We start from the raw sequence: 19,550 nt of genomic DNA, 5'->3' as shown, positions 1-19,550 counted from the left end.
AAATTTTTGTAATAACTATGTAAAAACTGATTACCGTCCTTTTTTTGGTTTTCTATGCTGAAGTCTTGCCTAACACAGAAAAAAAGAAAGAAAAAATGCTTCATAGTTCACTCAACCTAACCAGTCTTTCACTACAGCACAGGAAAAAAATTAAATGCATAGTTCTTATTTTTTTGATGTTGATGGCCTGTGTACTTCTTTACATTCGTTCAGTTCCCCACATTCCTTACCCATCTGACCATTTTGTTTTTGATCAGTAATGTTGTCGGCACTGTCCATGTCCATAATTTTGAATTTGGTTTTTGTGGTGCATAGGTACCTGAAACTTAAAACCTGGTTATAACTTGAATCTTCTGACGTTTTCAACACATCCCAGCTCCTAACACCATTAAAACGTAACCAGATTTCATGCTTACATTTCAGTTACTTAACTCACTGAAAATTGTTCATCTTGATTGAGGTATGTAACTCAAGTCAGGCAATTTTTGTCGATTATCAAATAGAGAACATAGTAGAACCAGTCAAAGTCTTTTTTAAACGTGGTTATTACATCACAACACAGATAAAAGTGGGTGAACATGATGTAGAACTGACGCAAAAACTAAAGCAATACTAACTCCACTTGGCTATTACCATTACTGCTTACATAGATTTAGACAATTCCAAAGTTACATTATGCAATGTTTCAGTCAAACTTATCTGAATTTCCAATTCATATTTTGATGCTTTTCCAAAACTGGTTATGGAATTTGGCTTTGCAAATCAGTGGTTTCTGAAACCTTTTATCATGTCGAAATATTACAAGTCACATACAAGAATCACCTCAAATAAACATCCATAACAGTGTCCCAATTAATTTTGTTAATTGCTTTATGAGCAAAGTGTGATTTTAATTCCTAAAATAAATCCTGTGTCTTTATATCTGACTGCATCATGATAACATCACTTTACTACAGGGTGACAATTGTTGAAAAATTCATCATAACTTCTGAGTGGTTTGCTCAGGACGTTCAAACTGCCCTGTTGGCCGTGGGCATTATGGGAATTGTATATACATGCATGGTTTTGTTTAGTGATGAAGCCCACTTTCATTTGGATGGGTTCATCAAGAAGCAAATTGGCGCATTTGAGAGACCGGGAATCTAGATTGTGCAATCGAGAAGTCTCTTCACCCTCTACGGGTGACTGTGTGCTGTGCGATCCAGTCACGGGATAATCGGTGTGGCATTCCAGATGGCATTGTCACTACCAAATGATAGGTGAAGGCTTTGGAAGATGATTTCATCCCCATTATCCAAAGTACCCTGATTTCGACAAGATATGGTTCATGCAAGATGGAGCTCAATCCCAGCAAAGCAGGAGAGTGTTTGATGTCCTGGAGGAGCACTTTGGGGACTGCATTCTGGCTCTAGAGTACCCCGACTTGAATGGCATGAGCCTTGATTGGCCGCCATATTCTCCAGATCTGAACATATTTGACTCCTTTTTGTGGAGCTATATTAAAGAAAAGGTGTACAGCAATAACCCCAGTTAATAATAAGCAGTTGAAATGTTTGAATCATAATTTGGTGAGAAGTAATAGTATGGGAGGGGCATGATGATGTAGGGCTTTGTGTGGATGGCGGGTGGACTGTTTCTAGTGGTGTTTCTTTGGATGTCGAGTTTTTGGTGATGGAAAATTGCAATTTTGGTTTCACTTATTTGGGAATATATTACAGAGGGTTGTATTTTTCTGGCAGCTGTGTTTGCATCTTATGAGGAGTTGGGCAGGAAGAGCTAGAACTGCCTTATGCTTAACCACAAACTGGGAACTTTGCAAATACTGTTGAGAAGTTGTGAAATCTGTTATAGAGAAGGGTGAAAGGAGAAGGCACTCTTCTGTGCAGCAGGCCATCTGGATAAGTGCTGCTTGTAGAAGAGTATACCTCAGGGTTTTTGTATTTTTCTTGGGTTCATATCGATAACAGGTAAGGTGTAGAGCTCCCAGCTTGTTAGTTAAATTGATTTTGTTTTTTGAGGAGTGAGAGATGGAGGGAGGTGGTGGCAAGTGGCTTTGGTAGAGTTTGTTTCATGCATGCCATTGGATTGTCTTTAGGGTTTTTTCATGTTTAGGTATGTTTTTGTTGTTCTTCAAAAAAATTTATTTGAAATTAATTGTTAAATGATGTTAGTTTATGATGTGTGACAGCTTGTGTCTTTGTTTTATTAAATTGGCTTTTTTGTGCAATTTACAATTTTTGAAGTTTGTAACTGGAGCTGTTAGGGCTTTTTTGTATTGTGTTGTGTATTTCTGTTTATACATTAATTTAATTGCTGTCTAAGGGGAATATCAAGTGTATTTAATTTCTGGGATTTGGGTTCTCTGTATTACCATCGTCCTTTTCACTTCAGATCAAATTATGTTTTGGTACCAGCTATAGTTGGTTTTTGGTAATTTTGTCTGTTTGCACCTTTTAAATAAACTGTTATGTCATGTTTATCTGGTTGTTTCTTTTACTGTTGATGTGATTTTGTTGTTGTTTTATATTTGAATTTATCCCTTTGTAAGACCCACAATTTCATGCATTTGTCCCCATTTAGCTTCAATATTTGTTATTAAAGATTAGTACAATCTTGTACTTGGTTCATATTTTCACACCATATGAAAGACTGATCTAATTGTTTGCCATTTTGAAATCAGGTTTGTGTTGTATCTTTTTGTCATATCTTTGTTGAAAGTTGACTGATATGTTCAAAGACTCTGGCTTATCCCTAAGCACATAGCTTTCACTCTTGCACACAGTTTCATTTACCAGTTTCATTTGCATAAACTGACATTCTGTTTCAAGTTTATGATATTATAGTGCTTTTGTTATCACAGCTTGCAGCTTTGTGTTGATGTGCAGATTCCGAGCATATTTGGTGGTCATGAAGCAGAAGCTGTGTATATAGACACATCAAGCAGTTTCACATTGATTAGATTGTCAGGTATATCAGTTGCTTGTCATCTTTCTTTTTTATTTTGAATGACATTTTTTCTGCAATATATTGGTTATTCTATCATATCAACTCGGTATATACATTTGGACTAAACTTGGTAGTAATCAACTACTGTTTCATGTTTCTTTTTTTTTTTCAGATATGGCTGATGCTTGCATCAGTCATTGTTCTTTAATTGCCAGACAACAAGGTAAACTCCCTGCCTCAACTTTCACAATGGAAGCAATAAAAAATGGCATATCTTATATATCAGTAACAAACCACATACAGCTGTTGGCTGCAGTCTTTCAACTCAGTGACATTTTAGAAAAAAGAAATGTAAGTTTTGTAGAAGAGAATTACTTGTTCCCAAGATTTAGTAAATACTGTTTTACTGTTGGTATGTATGAGTTACGAAAAAGATTTGTGTAAATCAGGATAGATCAGTACTCACCAAATTGATGGTTACAGTTGTAGTAGGCAGGTATATATCAAAAATGAAAAGTTGCTAAGTATTTAGACAATGGAAGTAAGGTGATAGTGCAGATGGAATGTGACTGGTTTGGGAAATATCTTATTGGGTGAAACAATTAAATACTTATATGGTCAGGTTTGGAAACAATTAGTAGGAAAAAAGGTACAGTTGGGAAGAAAGTAGTGGAAGAAAGAATGGAAGTACAGAGAGAATGGGATAAGAACAACAAAGGGATACAAACCACTAGAGTGAGTGAACTGTCACTCAGTAGATAAGTAAGGGGGGAGTGGAGTGGAGAGGATAATGTACTGGTAGTAAGATGGAAGTAGGTTGGGGGACAGGAGGCAACAGGGCAGGTGGAGAACAGATAAGAGTGGTATTTCTGGCAAGAGTGTGGCAGGAGTTAAGGATATGTTGAAGAAAGAGTTCCCATCTTTGTAAATGAAACAATTAACAATAACAGTATTATGAAAAGGAAAGTTGCTACTCACCATATAGTGGAGATGCTGAGCCACAGATAGGCACAACAAAAAAGACTGTCACAAATAAAGCTTTCAGCCAGTAAGGCCTTTGTCAACAATAGACAACACACACACACACAAACACACACACACACAAACACACACACACACAAACACACACACACACACACACACACACACACACACACACACACTTACTCTGTCACACAAGCGCAACTCACACGCGACTGCAGTCTCTGGCAACTGTCAGTTGCCTGAGACTGCAGTCGTGTGTGAGTTGTGTTTGCACGCGCACACGTGTGTGTGTGTGTGTGTGTGTGTGTGTGTGTGTGTGTGTGTGTGTGTGTGTGTGTGTGTGTGTTATTTTTGTCTATTGTTGATGAAGGCCTTACTGGCCAAAAGCTTTATTTGTGACAGTCTTTTTGTTGTGCCTATTTGCGTGACATAGCGTCCCCGCTATATGATGAGTAGCGACTTTCCTTTTCATAATATTGTTGCATTTCATCTTGGATTTTCCATTGTTTGATTTTTACACAACTAACAATAAGTCATATCCCCCCCCCCCCCCTCCCGCCCATTCTGTTGCTCAGCACCCAGTGAGCATGGATTTATCCTCACATACATATTATTTTCAACCTTGGATTTTTTTAACATTGCATAAAATTTATTTTGTGTACATGTTGCATGTTTGTTAATTTTGCTCATTTCTGGCATACAGGTGAAATTGATTGTCATTGATAGTATTACATTCCCTCTCCTATATGGAGAACTGAGCAGCATCCAGAGAACAAGACTGTTGCATCAGATCCTTGATGAATTGCATCTGTGTGCTAAAAAATTCAAAGTTGCGGTGAGTGTTTACTTCTCAAATGAACCATATGTGATAGTATTGGGTTTTCACATAACTCACTGACTGTATCTATCATGTTGATCTCTATAAAATATATGCTCATTTCTTGTGGAATTTATACATAGGTCGTTGTAACAAATCAGTTGACTACAAAAGTCTTTGGTGATGGCACCTCACAAGTTGTTCCATCACTGGGAGAAAGTTTTAGTCACCGTATTAATCATCGCATCATGTTAGGAGCTGAGAGAGGTGGCACTTTTGCAGCAGTGCTCTTGAAAAGTGCTGTGTACCCATGTGCTTCTGTCGGCTTTCAGGTATCTGACTGTCTCAAAATAGTTTGTAGTTTTAAATCAGTTAAAGGTGATGGTAGATCTACTTATAAATACAGAAATAAACAGCTACACAGTGTAATATGTAAAGTTGACAAACTTTTAGTTTTATGAACCATGAACAAGCATGTTTGACACATATCTCAAGAAAGATCAAAATCATCATTCAAATGGATGCTAGGATTGTTCTTTTGAAACAGATTGGTAAGTTTCTTTGCCAGTCCATGTCCAACGTGAGGTTGTATTACATCTAATGAAATCACCAGCAGAACATTTTAAGATATAACATCTCTTTTTCACTTTGATTGTTGGCTGACTTCAGTATCCATTACATCACAAAATCTACATACCTTTTCCTCTCTCCTTTTTTTATAAACATGCTTCTGTTTGTGAAACCAGGGGCTGTCTGTCTTTCATGTGTGACTGTGAATTCACTGTTGGCTTTTATGCTAGTAATTATAACTTTCATACGAGGGTTGGAACTTAAAATAGTGGCAACTATATATTCACAACCGATACAAGAAAGTTACATGTTTGCACCTGTTACTGTCCTTCAAAGTAGTCACCAGTGTTTGTGTAGAACCTGTTGCCAGTCATGTGGAAGGCATAGTATCCCGTTAGCAGAGCCTATTCTGTTGATGGTGTGAATGGAGCAGTCTACTGCCTGTTAATTCTCTGGAACAATTCTGAAGCGAATGCTACGAAGTGGTTCCTTCATCTTGGGAATCAAATCAGTCACAAGAACTTAAGTCGGTGGAGTGTGGTGGACGGTGCCTTACTTCCCAGTCCCATCGACCGAAAAGAGCAGCCACAGCTCGTGCTGTATGCGCCCACGCATTGTTGTGCAAAATGATGGGTGGGTTGTGCAGAAAGTGTCGCCGCTTCTTTCTCAATGCTGGTCGCAGGTGATGCTCCAAAAACGAACGGTAATACAGAGCTTTGATTGTCTGCCATGGAGAAATGTAATGCGTTACACCATCACAGTTGTACACAAAAATCACTTAACTTTCACCATACTGGGGCTCTGACGCACTTTCGACTTAACGCAGCAACCCATAATGACACCATTCGTGACTGGTGTTTCAGTTTTGGCTTGTACGATGTGGCCCATGTCTCATCCAGTGTTACGATATGGCGTAAGAAATCCTCTCTTTCGTGCTCATAGTGCTCCAAGTGCATCTGAGCAGCATTGTAATGCATTCATTTCAGCATTTCCATCAAGTCATGTGGAACCCATCGTGATGCAGTTTTTCGCATGCCCACGTGTTCGCTCAGGATGTGAAGCACAGTCGTATGCTCTAATCCAGTTTTGTGGGCATGCTCACGAATCATATGGCATCGATCACTGTCCACTAACGCGCCAAAAGCATGCACATCATCTTCAGAGGTGCTAGGATGACCTGCCCAATGCATGTCTGCCACAGTTTGCCGACCTTCATTTATGGAACGTGCCACTGTTCTGTATAGCAATGCTGATTCCCCGCACGCCTCTTGAAGACCTTGATGACACTGTCATGCTGTAAGACCTCTGGCACATTCAGTCTTGATCCAACTCCATTGTTCCTGTTTCGAAACCATAGTGACACCATTACGTTAGACCGCTCACTCACAAGTGAATGCGTTTCTCTCGATTGTGCTCATGCTGGTCACTTGGGACTGGCGAGTACACTTGCTCAGAGGTAAGGAAGGTATGTTGTCAACTTGTGCTATCAGCGACAATAGTAGATTCCATTGCATAGTGTCTCCACAGCAGTGTTGCCACTATTTAAGTTCCAAACTAAGTATGAGGGTCACTCCAAAAGAAATTCATGCTATTTTTGTAAAAACACAGTTTTCATTCTGCATATGTGAAAGTTTTACAGTGTGCAGATACATCCTTCCTGCTTGTTTTCAAACTTACTGTATTTACTCAAATCTAAGCCGCACCTGAAAAATGAGACTCGAAATTCAAGGGGAGAGAAAAGTTTTAGGCCGCACCTCCAAATCGAAACAAAGTTGGTCCATTGTAATATGTGACACAATTTAGGTCGAATGAATGATGATACAGCTACAGTAGTTTGGTTCGAGTCGTAAGGTTAGCAGTTAAGCTTTACCAGGTAGCCATTGCTATGCGTCAGGTGCTCCGTCCGTATTTATACGGGTACCCTTCCTTTTTCACGTGCTTAGTCTGGTTTGAATTGATTGCTTATTTTTCTTTGATCTGATAAGTGCCGTTACTTTGTTAGAGGTGTTTACGTCACTCTAAGCTGAAAATGCATTACTGTACTGTGTAATGCATTGTTTGTCGCATTCTGATAATGAGAGTTTACGACCTGTCGCCGCTCGCGGCATGGCTTGCTGTTGTACGCGCTACCGCCACTTACAATGCAAAAAAAAAAAAAAAAAAAAAAAAAAAAGGGGGAGGAATCATCTCATTAGCAAAACAATGTCAAAAAAAGACTGCTATTTGTTGTTACTTACACTGCTGCTTTCTTTGATAATGATCAACAAGAACCAAATAATAGACACTGTATGATAGAAGATGTTGTGAAGGAGAGTTTAGCGAAAATATTTCTCCGTTTGAAAATCTTTGCAGATGCCTCTTTAGTACATTACATTCTGCACAGAAATTAGAGTCATCTTAGATTTAAAAATCTAGTCAGTTGTTGTGCTTCATTTCTGACTGTATCTCTAATTGGCGTAGGAATAATACTAATATAAACATGGCATAGTAGGTACATTCTTCTGTGTTTGCTGTTGTCTCACTCTAGTTTTGTAGTTTATTAGGCAGACAGGATTTAAATGAGATAGCAGCAAACACATGGCAAAATGTTTATGTCCGTATTATTCTTATGATGAAGAGAATACTGCATGTGATTCACAATTCATAAAAGTTCCTGTTAGCAACCATCTCTTGTCACAGGTAGGAAAAAATTCAGAATGTAGAGTTGGCCATATTGACAAACATCCCAAACAGTCTTGGCAGTCGGATTTTCGTAGTACATTGAAAGGCTGCTACATTTGAAGATGAACAATACGGAATTTGTATTTACTTTGTTGGATAATGTATGAAAATGCAGTGGTCGAAACTCGGGGCGGAGAAAGAAGCTCGTCTTCCACCATTTTTTTTAATTTATATATTGGCGCAGAGGTTTTGGTGCCAGTATGTATCTTTGTGCCTGCAAAGCATGCCTGTGTAGCGCTACATATCTTAAATGGCAAAAGTTAGTCGTGGCGGCACCTACCAACATTTTACAGAACTTCCACTTACTTTGCACTTGGTTCTAAGCTGCAGGCGGTTTTTTGGATTACAATAACCGGAAAAAAAATGTGGCTTAATTCGAGTTAATATGGTAGTTCAACCTATTCCTGTGAGTGGCGCCGTCACAGCATGTCTTCAAGATGGCTGCTACACTTGACGTTCATCAAAAGCAGTGTGCTGTCATAGAACTCCTGTGCTGTGAAAACGAGACAGTGGGAAACATCCACAAGAGGTTGAAAAAGGTGTATGGAGATGCTGCTGTCGATCCCAGTACAGTTAGTCGGTGGGCAAGCAGGTTACATGATGAAAGCGGGCACGGCAATATTGAGGATTGTCCTTGCAGCGGCAGGCCTCGTACTGCACATACTCCAGACAAGGTGCAGAGAGTTAACAAATTGGTGACTGCTGACAGATGCATCACATTTAACGAATTATCACTCTACATTGGGATAGGGGAAGGAAGTGTTTGCAGAATACTGAAAGTGTTGGCGTTAAAAAAGGTTTGTGGCAGGTGGGTTCCCTGGATGTTGACAGTGGCTCACAAAGAAACAAGAAAATCGGTGTGCAGCGAACTTTTGGAACAGTACGAGAATGGTGGAGATGAATTTCTTGGAAGAATTGTGACAGGTGATGAAACATGGCTCCATCATTTTTCATCAGAGACGAAGACGCAATCAGTGGAGTGGCATCATGCAAATTCACCCAAGAAAAGAAAATTCAAAACCACACCTTCTGCTGGAAAAGTTATGGCTATGGTGTTTTTAGATTCTGAAGGACCCTTGCTTGTGGACATCATGCCAAATGGAACCACCATAAATTCTGATGCATGTGTGATGACACTGAAGAAACTTCAGGCTCGACTGAGTTGTGTTTGACCACATCTGCAAAAGCAGGATGTTTTGTTTTTGCATGACAATGCATGGCCACATTTCAGTCAAAAAACCATGGAAGCAATCACAAAACTCGGATGGACAACATTGAAACACCCACCTTACATTCCTGACCTGGCTCCATGTGACTATCATCTCTTTGGGAAACTGAAAGACTCTCTTTGTGGAACAAGGTTTGAAGATGATGACTCCCCTATGCACACCGCCAAACAGTGGCTCCGACAGGTTGGTCCATAATTTTACCGTGCGGGTATACAGGCGCTGGTTCCAAGATGGCATAAGGCAGTTGAGAGGGATGGAAATTATGTGTAGAAATGAAAATATTGTTCCTAAAGTGTGTATCTACACACTGTAAAACTTCCAAGCATGTAGAATAAAATATGGATTTTTTAAAAAAATAGTGTGCATTTCTTTTGGAATGACCCTTATATATTATTTTTTGGTTAGTAGTTAATTTCCCATCATACATCTTCCCAAGTGGATATTGTTTCAAATTTTCACCCCAAAGAATATTTTTAGAAGTATGACAGCATGTTTATTATTTTATATGTGTTACAGCAGTATTATTATTATTTTTTTAGATATCAAATATTGGAGTGAGAGATATTGGCAATGGCTAACACCACAACTATTGATTGCCATGTGATGTTTAAAACTTCATGCATGTTGACACTGAGACCAGGAAGTGGTTCTTGAGCACAGTATACATATGTTTATATTCCAGACAAAAATTGGTTTTTATCATGTGTGTCTTAATGATTCTTTTATTTACTTGTGAAAGAAAGCCTTTGTTCGTACTGTGTAAATTTTTTGACCAGAATTATTGTTTGTAAACTGACCAGTATCTAAAGAAATCTATGTACACTCTATTATAAAATTATTAATAGTTTTGTAACCTTGGTTACTATTGTAATCACATGAAATTTAAATTGTATTAAAATAAAAATATTAAGATTCGAATTCGGTGTCTTGAGCTTCGAGCTCTTCTTCTTCTTTAAATTCAAAGGCTGTAAGAAAATTGCCAAGTCACCTGAAAAAGTGTTCTCTCTCTCTCTCTCTCTCTCTCTCTCTCTCTCTGTTGCCTCTTTCGTGTTGTAGTGACACATCCATTAAATTTTTTATCTTTATTGGGCAGGCTCTGTCTTCAACTCGTGTAATAACTATTATAATATGGACTTACCCTATATCCTCTTAAAATTTTCTTTTTTAAAGGCCTTTTTCTATAAAGAGGACAAAATTTTAATTTTTTCTGACTTTTCAAACCTGTGCTTAAGTCCTTAATCTAATGGTGTTTTCACATTGACTCCATGAAGTCACCAAAGTATAGAAATGTAAGTTCCCCATCCTGACCCTCAAGGTGCCATTATCATTTAATTTGCTTTGGTTTGAGATTCAGGTCTTTGAATTCATGTTGAAAATGACATTGTTAGTGCAGCAGCCTGTGAATAAGTAATATGTTGAATTTCTTTTTGTATATAACTGTTTGTGATAAAAGAAACTATGACAGCTATGCTATGTCAACAATATCTGCGTTGCAGTTAAATATTTTTCCAATATGTGTTAATTAGTAACTTTATACACAGATCAGATTCACAATGGGGAACACATCAACAGATCAAACACAGAAAACATATACAACTGAAAGAATGAAAATAAGTTATTTTTATATGGTTACATGCTGGCCATTTACAGGATATTATTCTTAAAAAAAAAAAATAATTAACTGTGCTCAAGATTTTTTCTGTTGTATAGAAGTACTTGTTAAACTTGTTTACTAAACATCCGAAAAAGTTTTTGCTATCTGTCTGACATTTTAATTCTGTGGGTAGATTGTCAAAGAGTTTCATAGCTGCATATTTCACATCTTACATTTATTAATGGATGGTGAGATCATTTTTCCTTCAAGTGAATGAGTGGATTGTGAGGCCATTGCTAATATTCCTAGCTACTGAAAGAGATAGCTGGAAGATGTACAGGTGTGAACTCTACAAATAATTCTATTCACTTTCTTTTATGCGATAAACATCTTTTGTCTAAGCGATGAGTTAGCCCGAGATATCAGTGAATGAAAATATGTGAAATCTGTTTACTAATTACTTCTATATACCATTGTTGGCAATTATTTTTATGGCAAAAGTTGCTGAACCTAAAAGTTTTAGTAGGTGAAATGTTTCCAGGTAGATGAGAACAGACTTAAGTTTGTTTCTGTTGTCTGTCCGCAAAACAAATGGTGGTGTAACTTCTAATTTTTATAGCTCCTCAGTTAAACACTTGCTTCATGTTCACTTCCTTGCAATGTCAGGCAATTTATGACATGCTAACTAAGAAATTCTTACTTGCAACAAAGAATTTAACTTCGAGACATTTAATACAAAATGATAGCTACCATTATGAGTCTTTTTTAATTTTGCAATAATGAATGTTGAACATAGACATTATTTGAGTTCATTTCATAAATTACAATTAAGGTTTTACAATTTTGGAAAGCTGAGTAGTAATTCCATATTTGCTTTTGTATGAACTTTGTGTATGATAACTGTTTAACAGAAATATCCCCCAACTTGTGTAAATATGTGATTTTATTTGTCAACACAATGCTTCATATACAAATCTTAATTGTTTCATTATTACATTAAAGTATTTTTTCCTTGCATGTTTTCACTGTAATGTCAACGTAAGTTATTTAATACGTTTTGAATGCCAGCATAAAAGTAATACTGTAAGTATAGCAGTAAATCTGTTCATTTACTTCACATGGCAACTATGAAGATCTTTAAAGTACAGCATTCATCCTATTTCATAGAGAAGATGTAATAGGTTTACTAATTACCTCCCAATCTGTCTTTTTTATCTGAATCATATTGTCGTAAAGTGTAAAAAACAGAATGTGCTTCACATATGCAGGTATATGAGTATTGCTGTATCCAAAATACCTGACATCAATCTGTTCATTATGTACTGCCTCATTCTACTACGTTATATACCCCCCACCCCTCCCCTCCCCAGAGTGTGACACTGGATTATGGGTAAGACACTGATGTGACATACATGTAGTAGGATAGGAAGTTTGTTATACAAAGTAAATACAATGACTGTATCTCATTATAAGAATAAATTGGAACTATCAGGTGAGCGATTTGTTGAATTGAAATTCAGTTCAGGTAATGGACAGGACCTGGTGGATGGAGTAGGCTTACCCAGCTTTCTTGAGACACTTGGATATAAGAAAATGTAGAGGATAGAGTTACCACAATGCACCAAATATGTCAGGTATGTACTTACTCTGGGTTGGAGGCTAGAATCAAAGCTGTCTCTCCTTATGTTTACTATATTCCTCATTCAGCAACACAATGGATTTGGTGGATTCAAGCAGAATGCAACTCCTTTTTTACAACATTTTGCAAGAAATATTTAATTAATTCAGTGATGGTAATCAGCGATAAAATCATTTAAGCACATTTCTCAATAAAGGCAAGCGGACTGCTAAATCCCTCTCTCTAGCACGATGGTCTGCTAGAGAAGAAGCTTGAGCAAAGATGATGTGGCAATCATCAGAACACTGTTGTCAATTATTGGGAATGAAAGTGAAAAGTCTTTGTTGAAATCTGAAGCTAGAAGCATAATGAAGAATTGTATAGTTTTGAGATATCTTTTATGAATCCAATTTGGGATTCAATTCCTGAAAGATTCAGTGTTCTAAGTAAGTACAGGGCTATTACAAATGATTGAAGCGATTTCATAAATTCACTGTAGCTCCATTCACTGACATATGGTCACGACACACTACAGATACGTAGAAAAACTCATAAAGTTTTGTTCGGCTGAAGCCGCACTTCAGGTTTCTGCCGTCAGAGCGCTCGAGAGCGCAGTGAGACAAAACGGCGACAGGAGCCGAGAAAGCGTATGTCGTGCTTGAAATGCACTCACATCAGTCAGTCATAACAGTGCAACGACACTTCAGGACGAAGTTCAACAAAGATCACCAACTGCTAACTCCATTCGGCGATGGTATGCGCAGTTTAAAGCTTCTGGATGCCTCTGTAAGGGGAAATCAACGGGTCGGCCTGCAGTGAGCGAAGAAACGGTTGAACGTGTGCGGGCAAGTTTCACACGTAGCCCACGGAAGTCGACGAATAAAGCAAGCAGGGAGCTAAACATACCACAGCGGACGGTTTGGAAAATCTTACGGAAAAGGCTAAAGCAGAAGCCTTACCGTTTACAATTGCTACAAGTTCTGACACCCGATGACAAAGTTAAACGCTTTGAATTTTCAGCGCGGTTGCAACAGCTCATGGAAGAGGACGCGTTCAGTGCGAAACTTGTTTTCAGTGATGCAGCAACATTTTTTCTTAATGGTGAAGTGAACAGACACAATGTGCGAATCTGGGCGGTAGAGAATCCTCACACATTCGTGCAGCAAATTCGCAATTCACCAAAAGGTAACGTGTTTTGTGCAATCTCACGGTTTAAAGTTTACGGCCCCTTTTTCTTCTACAAAAAAAACGTTACAGGACACGTGTATCTGGACATGCTGGAAAATTGGCTCATGCCACAACTGGAGACCGACAGCGCCGACTTCATCTTTCAACAGGATGGTGCTCCACCGCACTTCCATCATGATGTTCGGCATTTCTTAAACAGGAGATTGGAAAACCGATGGATTGGTCGTGGTGGAGATCATGATCAGCAATTCATGTCATGGCCTCCACGCTCTCCCGACTTAACTCCATGTGATTTCTTTCTGTGGGGTTATGTGAAAGATTCAGTGTTTCCTCTACCAAGAAACGTGCCAGAACTGCGAGCTCGCCTCAACGATGCTTTCGAACTCATTGGTGGGGACATGCTGCGCCGAGTGTGGGAGGAACTTGATTATCGGCTTGATGTCTGCCGAATCGCTAAAGGGGCACATATCGAACATTTGTGAATGCCTAAAAAAACTTTTTGAGTTTTTGTATGTGTGTGCAAAGCATTGTGAAAATATCTCAAATAATAAAGTTATTGTAGAGCTGTGAAATTGCTTCAATCATTTGTAATAACCCTGTATTCATGAACATAGCCACGCTTCTGAAATTGTACAGTTCCATAGTTGGTTTATTACAGGATGTGAAAATGTAGTATGAAGTTTTCAAGAATCTAGGTCAGAAAAAATTTGAATCTCTTTCTGAACACTAAAATTCAACAAAGTGCAGTTCAGGATAAGAAACACAATAAGAAAACAAAAAATCTGAGCATTAAAGAAATTAATGAATCAGATGACATGCAGATATCTTTCCTTTTGATTTTGGATGACTTGATTGAATAAGTGAACAAGAGAGTTTCTTCTTAGAAGGACTTCAGTGAACCATTAATGTTTTAGTCAGACCTGAAGAAGATAAGTGCACTTAAAACCTTGGAAGTGTTGTCCAGGCTTCAGCAAGTCTGCAGTTCAGATCTTGAAGACTCAGCATTTGTACTTGAATGTTTACACTTAAAAAGCTACCCTTCTGATGTAAAGAATGAAAATGAGTCGTACTTTCTTACAGAAATATGCGAGATGCTAAGTGGTAGCAAATTATAGAATGTTTACCCAAATTTGAGTGCAGCTCTTCAAATATGCTTCAGTACTCCTGCTTCCGTTTGATTAATAGAAAAGTCATTTCCTTTTGTAAGACACATTAATAATTGATAATATCACAAAAAAGGATTGTCTTACTTGCCTTGGTTTTCTTCCTATTAAATCATACTTGCTAGTGAAACTGGAATATGAAGAAATCAGAAACTTGTTTGCGAATGACAGGGTAAAGATAAAAAAGTGTGTTATTTAAAAAATCAGTGTTTTGCTCCATGTTACTTTTCTAAATATAATGTTACTTCAAACTTCCTGGCAGATTAAAACTGTGTGCCGGACCAAGACTTGGGACCTTTGCCTTTCGCAGGCAAGTGCTCTAACCACCTGAGCTACTCAAGCATGACTCACGACCTGTCCTCATAGCTTCAATTTCACTCTGCAGCAGAGAGTGCGCTGATATGAAACTTCTTGGCAGATTAAAACTGTGTACCTGACCGATACTCGAGCTAGAGACCTTCGCCTTTCACGGGCAAGTGCTCAATCAGTGCACACTGTGCTGCAGAGTGAAAATCTCATTCTGGAAAAATCCCCCAGGCAGTGGCTAAGCCATGTCTCCACAATATCTTTTCTTCCAGGAGTGCTAGTTCTGTAACGTTCGCAGGAAAGCTTCTGTGAAGTTTGGAAGGTAGGAGATGAGGTACTTGATCAACAATGAAAAAAAAAAAAAAACAACAAACAATGGTTATTAGAGCACTTACCCATGAATGGCAAAGGTCCTGAGTATGAGTCTCTGGCACACAGTTTTAATCTGCCAGGAAGTTTCATATCAGCGCATATCCCACTGCAGCGTGAAAATCCCACTCTGTAATGTACTTGTTTGTATTGTTTCTATTTACTGTCAATAAAAACATGAATAATAGTGTTTGCATTTATATTTATTGTATGACACTTTACTAAGTTTTTCTACTTGTAGTTTTTACAAAAGCATGGTTTTAGGTTTGCATCTCATAGTTAAGTAGCTACACAGGCAAAACATATGCCCACATGTTATGGGAACTCTAAGAATTAACTTTCTGTGTTTCAAGGTTCTGGGTGGCGGGGGGTGGGGGTGAAAACAATTTTTTTTCTCTCTTCCCCCCCCCCCCCCCCCTGAGTGTCAGAGATCTTAAATACGGGCCTGACCATGCCCAACCCCACTAGGTCTCAGCCTCTACTGCCTGAGAGGACAAGAAATGAAAAATGGGTTATGAAGTTTTCAAGATTCTAGGTCACAAAAAATTTGCAAATTTTCTAAAATTCAACAAAGTGAAGTTCAGGGTAAGAATCACAATAAGAAAACAAAAAATTTGAACATTATCTTCTGCAGCCATGTCACATACTTTGGATCAGGAAATGGGTTTGTTTGCAGGAAGACACATTTCCACATGGGCAATGTGGTATCATCTGGACCACCACTAACTGCTAGCGTGGCGATCATTCTTGCAGCAGAGATATAATTTAAGTAACCAATTACCAAGTAGAGTCACCTTGCAACAGACTCTTTGACCCCAACCTAAACTGATATTTCCAAAAATCTGTTTTTGTTATACATATGACGTGTTCTTAACTAGAACACAATATTGCTGATCGAGTGTTGATACCTTAGATACCATCCAACCATTCTGAAACTGTGTTGTAGTATCCCAATTTTCGAGTAAAATAATTACCTCATATTTTGCTACCATGAGTTTGAGGATCTATAACAACTGAAGATGATAATAGGATAACAGTTTTCGTGGGGGACCTACTGTTTTAGTTAATTCCGAACCCGTATCTCATATTGACATACTGATAAGTTATTGGTATGCAGTATCGAAAGTCAGTTAAACGATCTCATCAAAAGTAAAGTTCCTTCAACTTATCTTAAAGGAGATACGATATTTTACACTTATAAATGGAATACAAACGCATAATATGAATAATCGCAATATTAAATTCTCCATAACTTTCGAAATACAGTATTACATCTTCGCAAAATCTAAGACCGGTTTTGGAATAATCAGCACATTAATATTTTAACATTAGACATATTACACATCGTTTCACAGTCATTCTGAAGTTTTGTTTTACTAAGATAGCAGAATGAGCCATGGAAGAAATAACTGACTCAAATATTGTTGCTACCATTTTGTATGCATTCCGATTGATTTAATATACAAAGGACAAACGCTTTTGTGTAAAAACTAAAATAAAATACGGTAGTGTGAACCATTCAGGCAGCTTAATTCTTCTGTGAAATACCGTAAAATGTGGACGCCTATTGTAATTACAATCAGCTTGATTTACAAAATGCGTTAGAAGAATCTCGGAAAAGGAAAATATCGTTACGGCAGACCACCGAAATATATGCTGTACCTTCAGTAACCCTCCAGGACAAAATGAAGGAAATTCATACTGAAAAAATGGGCGTCTTTGCGTTCTTTCTGCGGAGGTTTGTTAATTTTCGCATTACTTTCTTATTTAGAGGTTTATGTTCTGAATTGCTTAAATTTCATGATATATCTTTTCAAGAACGTAAAAGACAAATTGGACATAGCAGGTGATCAAAAAGTCAGTATAAATTTGAAAACTGAATAAATCACGGAATAATGTAGACAGACAGGTACAAATTGACACACATGCTTGGAATTCAGGGTTTTATTAGAACCAAAAAAATACAAAAGTTCAAAAAAATGTCAGACAGATGGCGCTTCATCTGATCAGAATAGCAATAATTAGCAGTGCCCGATCCGAAGACGTGTGAGCGCCACCTCTTCCCGCCTGAGCAGCCGGCAGGAGGAACGCCACGGCCAAGTGGTCGACTTTACCGACCGCAGTTTATTGGCCGTCACCGCCAGCCATTCGTCCTCCCACAACTCCATGCACTTCCTGTGGAGTGCAGCGATGACTGACTGCAAGGGGATAGGACACTGGACCACATCCTGCTCTCTGCAGGCCTCCTTGGCAGCCCGATCAGCCTGTTCATTGCCCCATATGCCGACATGACCAGGCACCCAGCAGAAGGATACCTCTTTACCCCGCCGTTGTAGCAAGTACAGTTGGTCATGTATCAGCTGGACCATCTCTTCAGTCGGGTACAGGTTCTGCAGTGACTGTAAGGCACTAAGAGAATCGCAGCAGAGAAGAAATCAATCGCCCCGAACACGATGCATCTGCTCCAGTGCCTTCAGGATCGCGTGGAGCTCCGCTGCGAAAACGGTATATTCAGCAGGGAGGCGAATCCGGGTAACACGATCAGGGAACACCACAGAATAGCCAAGGAAAGTCTCCTGTTTGGAGCCATCAGTATAAACGACAGTGAAACCATGATGCACATCTAAAATGTTAAAAAACAGAGATTGGAACATAAAATTTGGTGTGCCAGCTTTTTTAAAATTAGTCAAATCTAAAATAAGTTTGGGTCTCCGGAGGAGCCAAGGTGGAGATCTGCTCCAACCGCGACGTAAAACATGAAGACCAGCCATAGACATCGCACCGAGGCAATCCTGTGCGCGAATCCCATAGGGCTGCGTCGCACGTTGCCGGTTATGAAACAATCGTGCCAGAGGAGGCTGAGCAACGGTATGGTATGCAGGGGTGTATGGTGTGAACAAAGTTTTATACGCCTGGCGCACTGTAAGTAGCTGTCGCCGCATATGAAGTGGCGGTTCACCAGCCTCTGCACAGAGGCTTGGTATGGGGCTAGTTCGGAATGCCCCAGTGGCCAACCGAAGCCCTTCATGGTGCACAACATCCAACAACTTTAAGTAAGAAGGCCTCGCAGACCCATACACCGTGCACCCATAATCGAGCCGAGATCGCACAAACGCCCTGTAAAACTGGAGCAGACAAGTCCTGTCAGCTCCCCATGTACTGTGGCTAAGACATTTTAAAATACTTACAGCCTTAAGTGACCGCCGTTTCAGGTCTTTAAGATGAGGTAACCACATGAGCTTCGAGTAAAAAATGAGCCCCAGAAATCTCACCGTGTCTTTAAAAGTAAGTATAGTGTCCCTCATCCTCAACTCAGGAAAGGTTAAAATCGAACGAGAACGGTTAAAAAGAACACATACAGACTTCTCGGTGGAAAACTTAAAACCACTCTTCTGCGCCCAGTCATCCAAACGCCTAATCGAAGTTGCAACTGACGAGTTGTCGTTGCAAGGCTTGAAGAAGAGCAAAACAAAGAGAAATCGTCCACAAACAAAGAACACTGGACAGGACTTTTCACTATGGACGTATTGCTATTAATAGCGATGGCAAAGAGAGTCACACTTAAAACGCTACCCTGAGGGACACCGTTCTCCTGCTCAAAGCGATCAGACAGGACGTCACCAATCCGGTATCTAAAATATCGTGGCGAGAGGAAAGACTGAATAAAAAGAGGAAGACAACCACGAAAACCCCATTCGTGAAGCTGCTCCAGGATGAGACGCCTCCAAGTAGTATCGTAGGCCTTCTCGATGTCGAAAAATACACCTAGAAGGTGGTGACGGCGTAGGAAAGCCTGTTGTATAGCCGCCTCCAGGAGGGCAAGGTTATCGAAGGTGGAACGAAACCTCCTGAACCCACACTGAAAGCGACTAAGGAGTTGCCGGGATTCTAACATCCAGACAAGGCGGCGGTTGACCATCCGCTCCAAGGTCTTCCCTATGCAACTAGTGAGGGCAATACTACGGTAGCTACTTGGGCTTGTGCGGTCTTTCCCAGGTTTTAAAAAAGGGATTAAAACTGCCTCACGCCACGCGTCAGGAAAGTG

General features: G+C 39.2%; 1 protein-coding gene across 2 annotated transcripts in view; it reads left to right on the top strand.

Annotated features, from left to right (window-relative positions):
• The window catches only part of LOC126162251 (DNA repair protein RAD51 homolog 3-like), a 35,444-nt gene extending 23,797 nt beyond the window's left edge, over positions 1-11,647 (top strand). Inside the window, exons 4-8 of one of the 2 annotated variants that reach the window (XM_049918642.1) lie at positions 2,861-2,967; positions 3,119-3,297; positions 4,634-4,765; positions 4,891-5,079; positions 9,807-11,647. In XM_049918642.1, the coding sequence (XP_049774599.1) occupies positions 2,861-2,967; positions 3,119-3,297; positions 4,634-4,765; positions 4,891-5,079; positions 9,807-9,845 (646 nt within the window). In that variant the 3' untranslated portion in view covers positions 9,846-11,647. The remainder of the gene's footprint in view (positions 1-2,860; positions 2,968-3,118; positions 3,298-4,633; positions 4,766-4,890; positions 5,080-9,806) is intronic. The other variant, XM_049918641.1, reaches the window with a different exon arrangement.
• Positions 11,648-19,550: the final 7,903 nt, after the last annotated feature.

Source organism: Schistocerca cancellata, chromosome 2 (genome assembly GCF_023864275.1).
Source record: "Schistocerca cancellata isolate TAMUIC-IGC-003103 chromosome 2, iqSchCanc2.1, whole genome shotgun sequence".
NCBI classification, from domain to species: Eukaryota; Metazoa; Arthropoda; class Insecta; order Orthoptera; family Acrididae; genus Schistocerca; species Schistocerca cancellata.
This window is presented reverse-complemented; position numbering and strand designations above follow the sequence as displayed.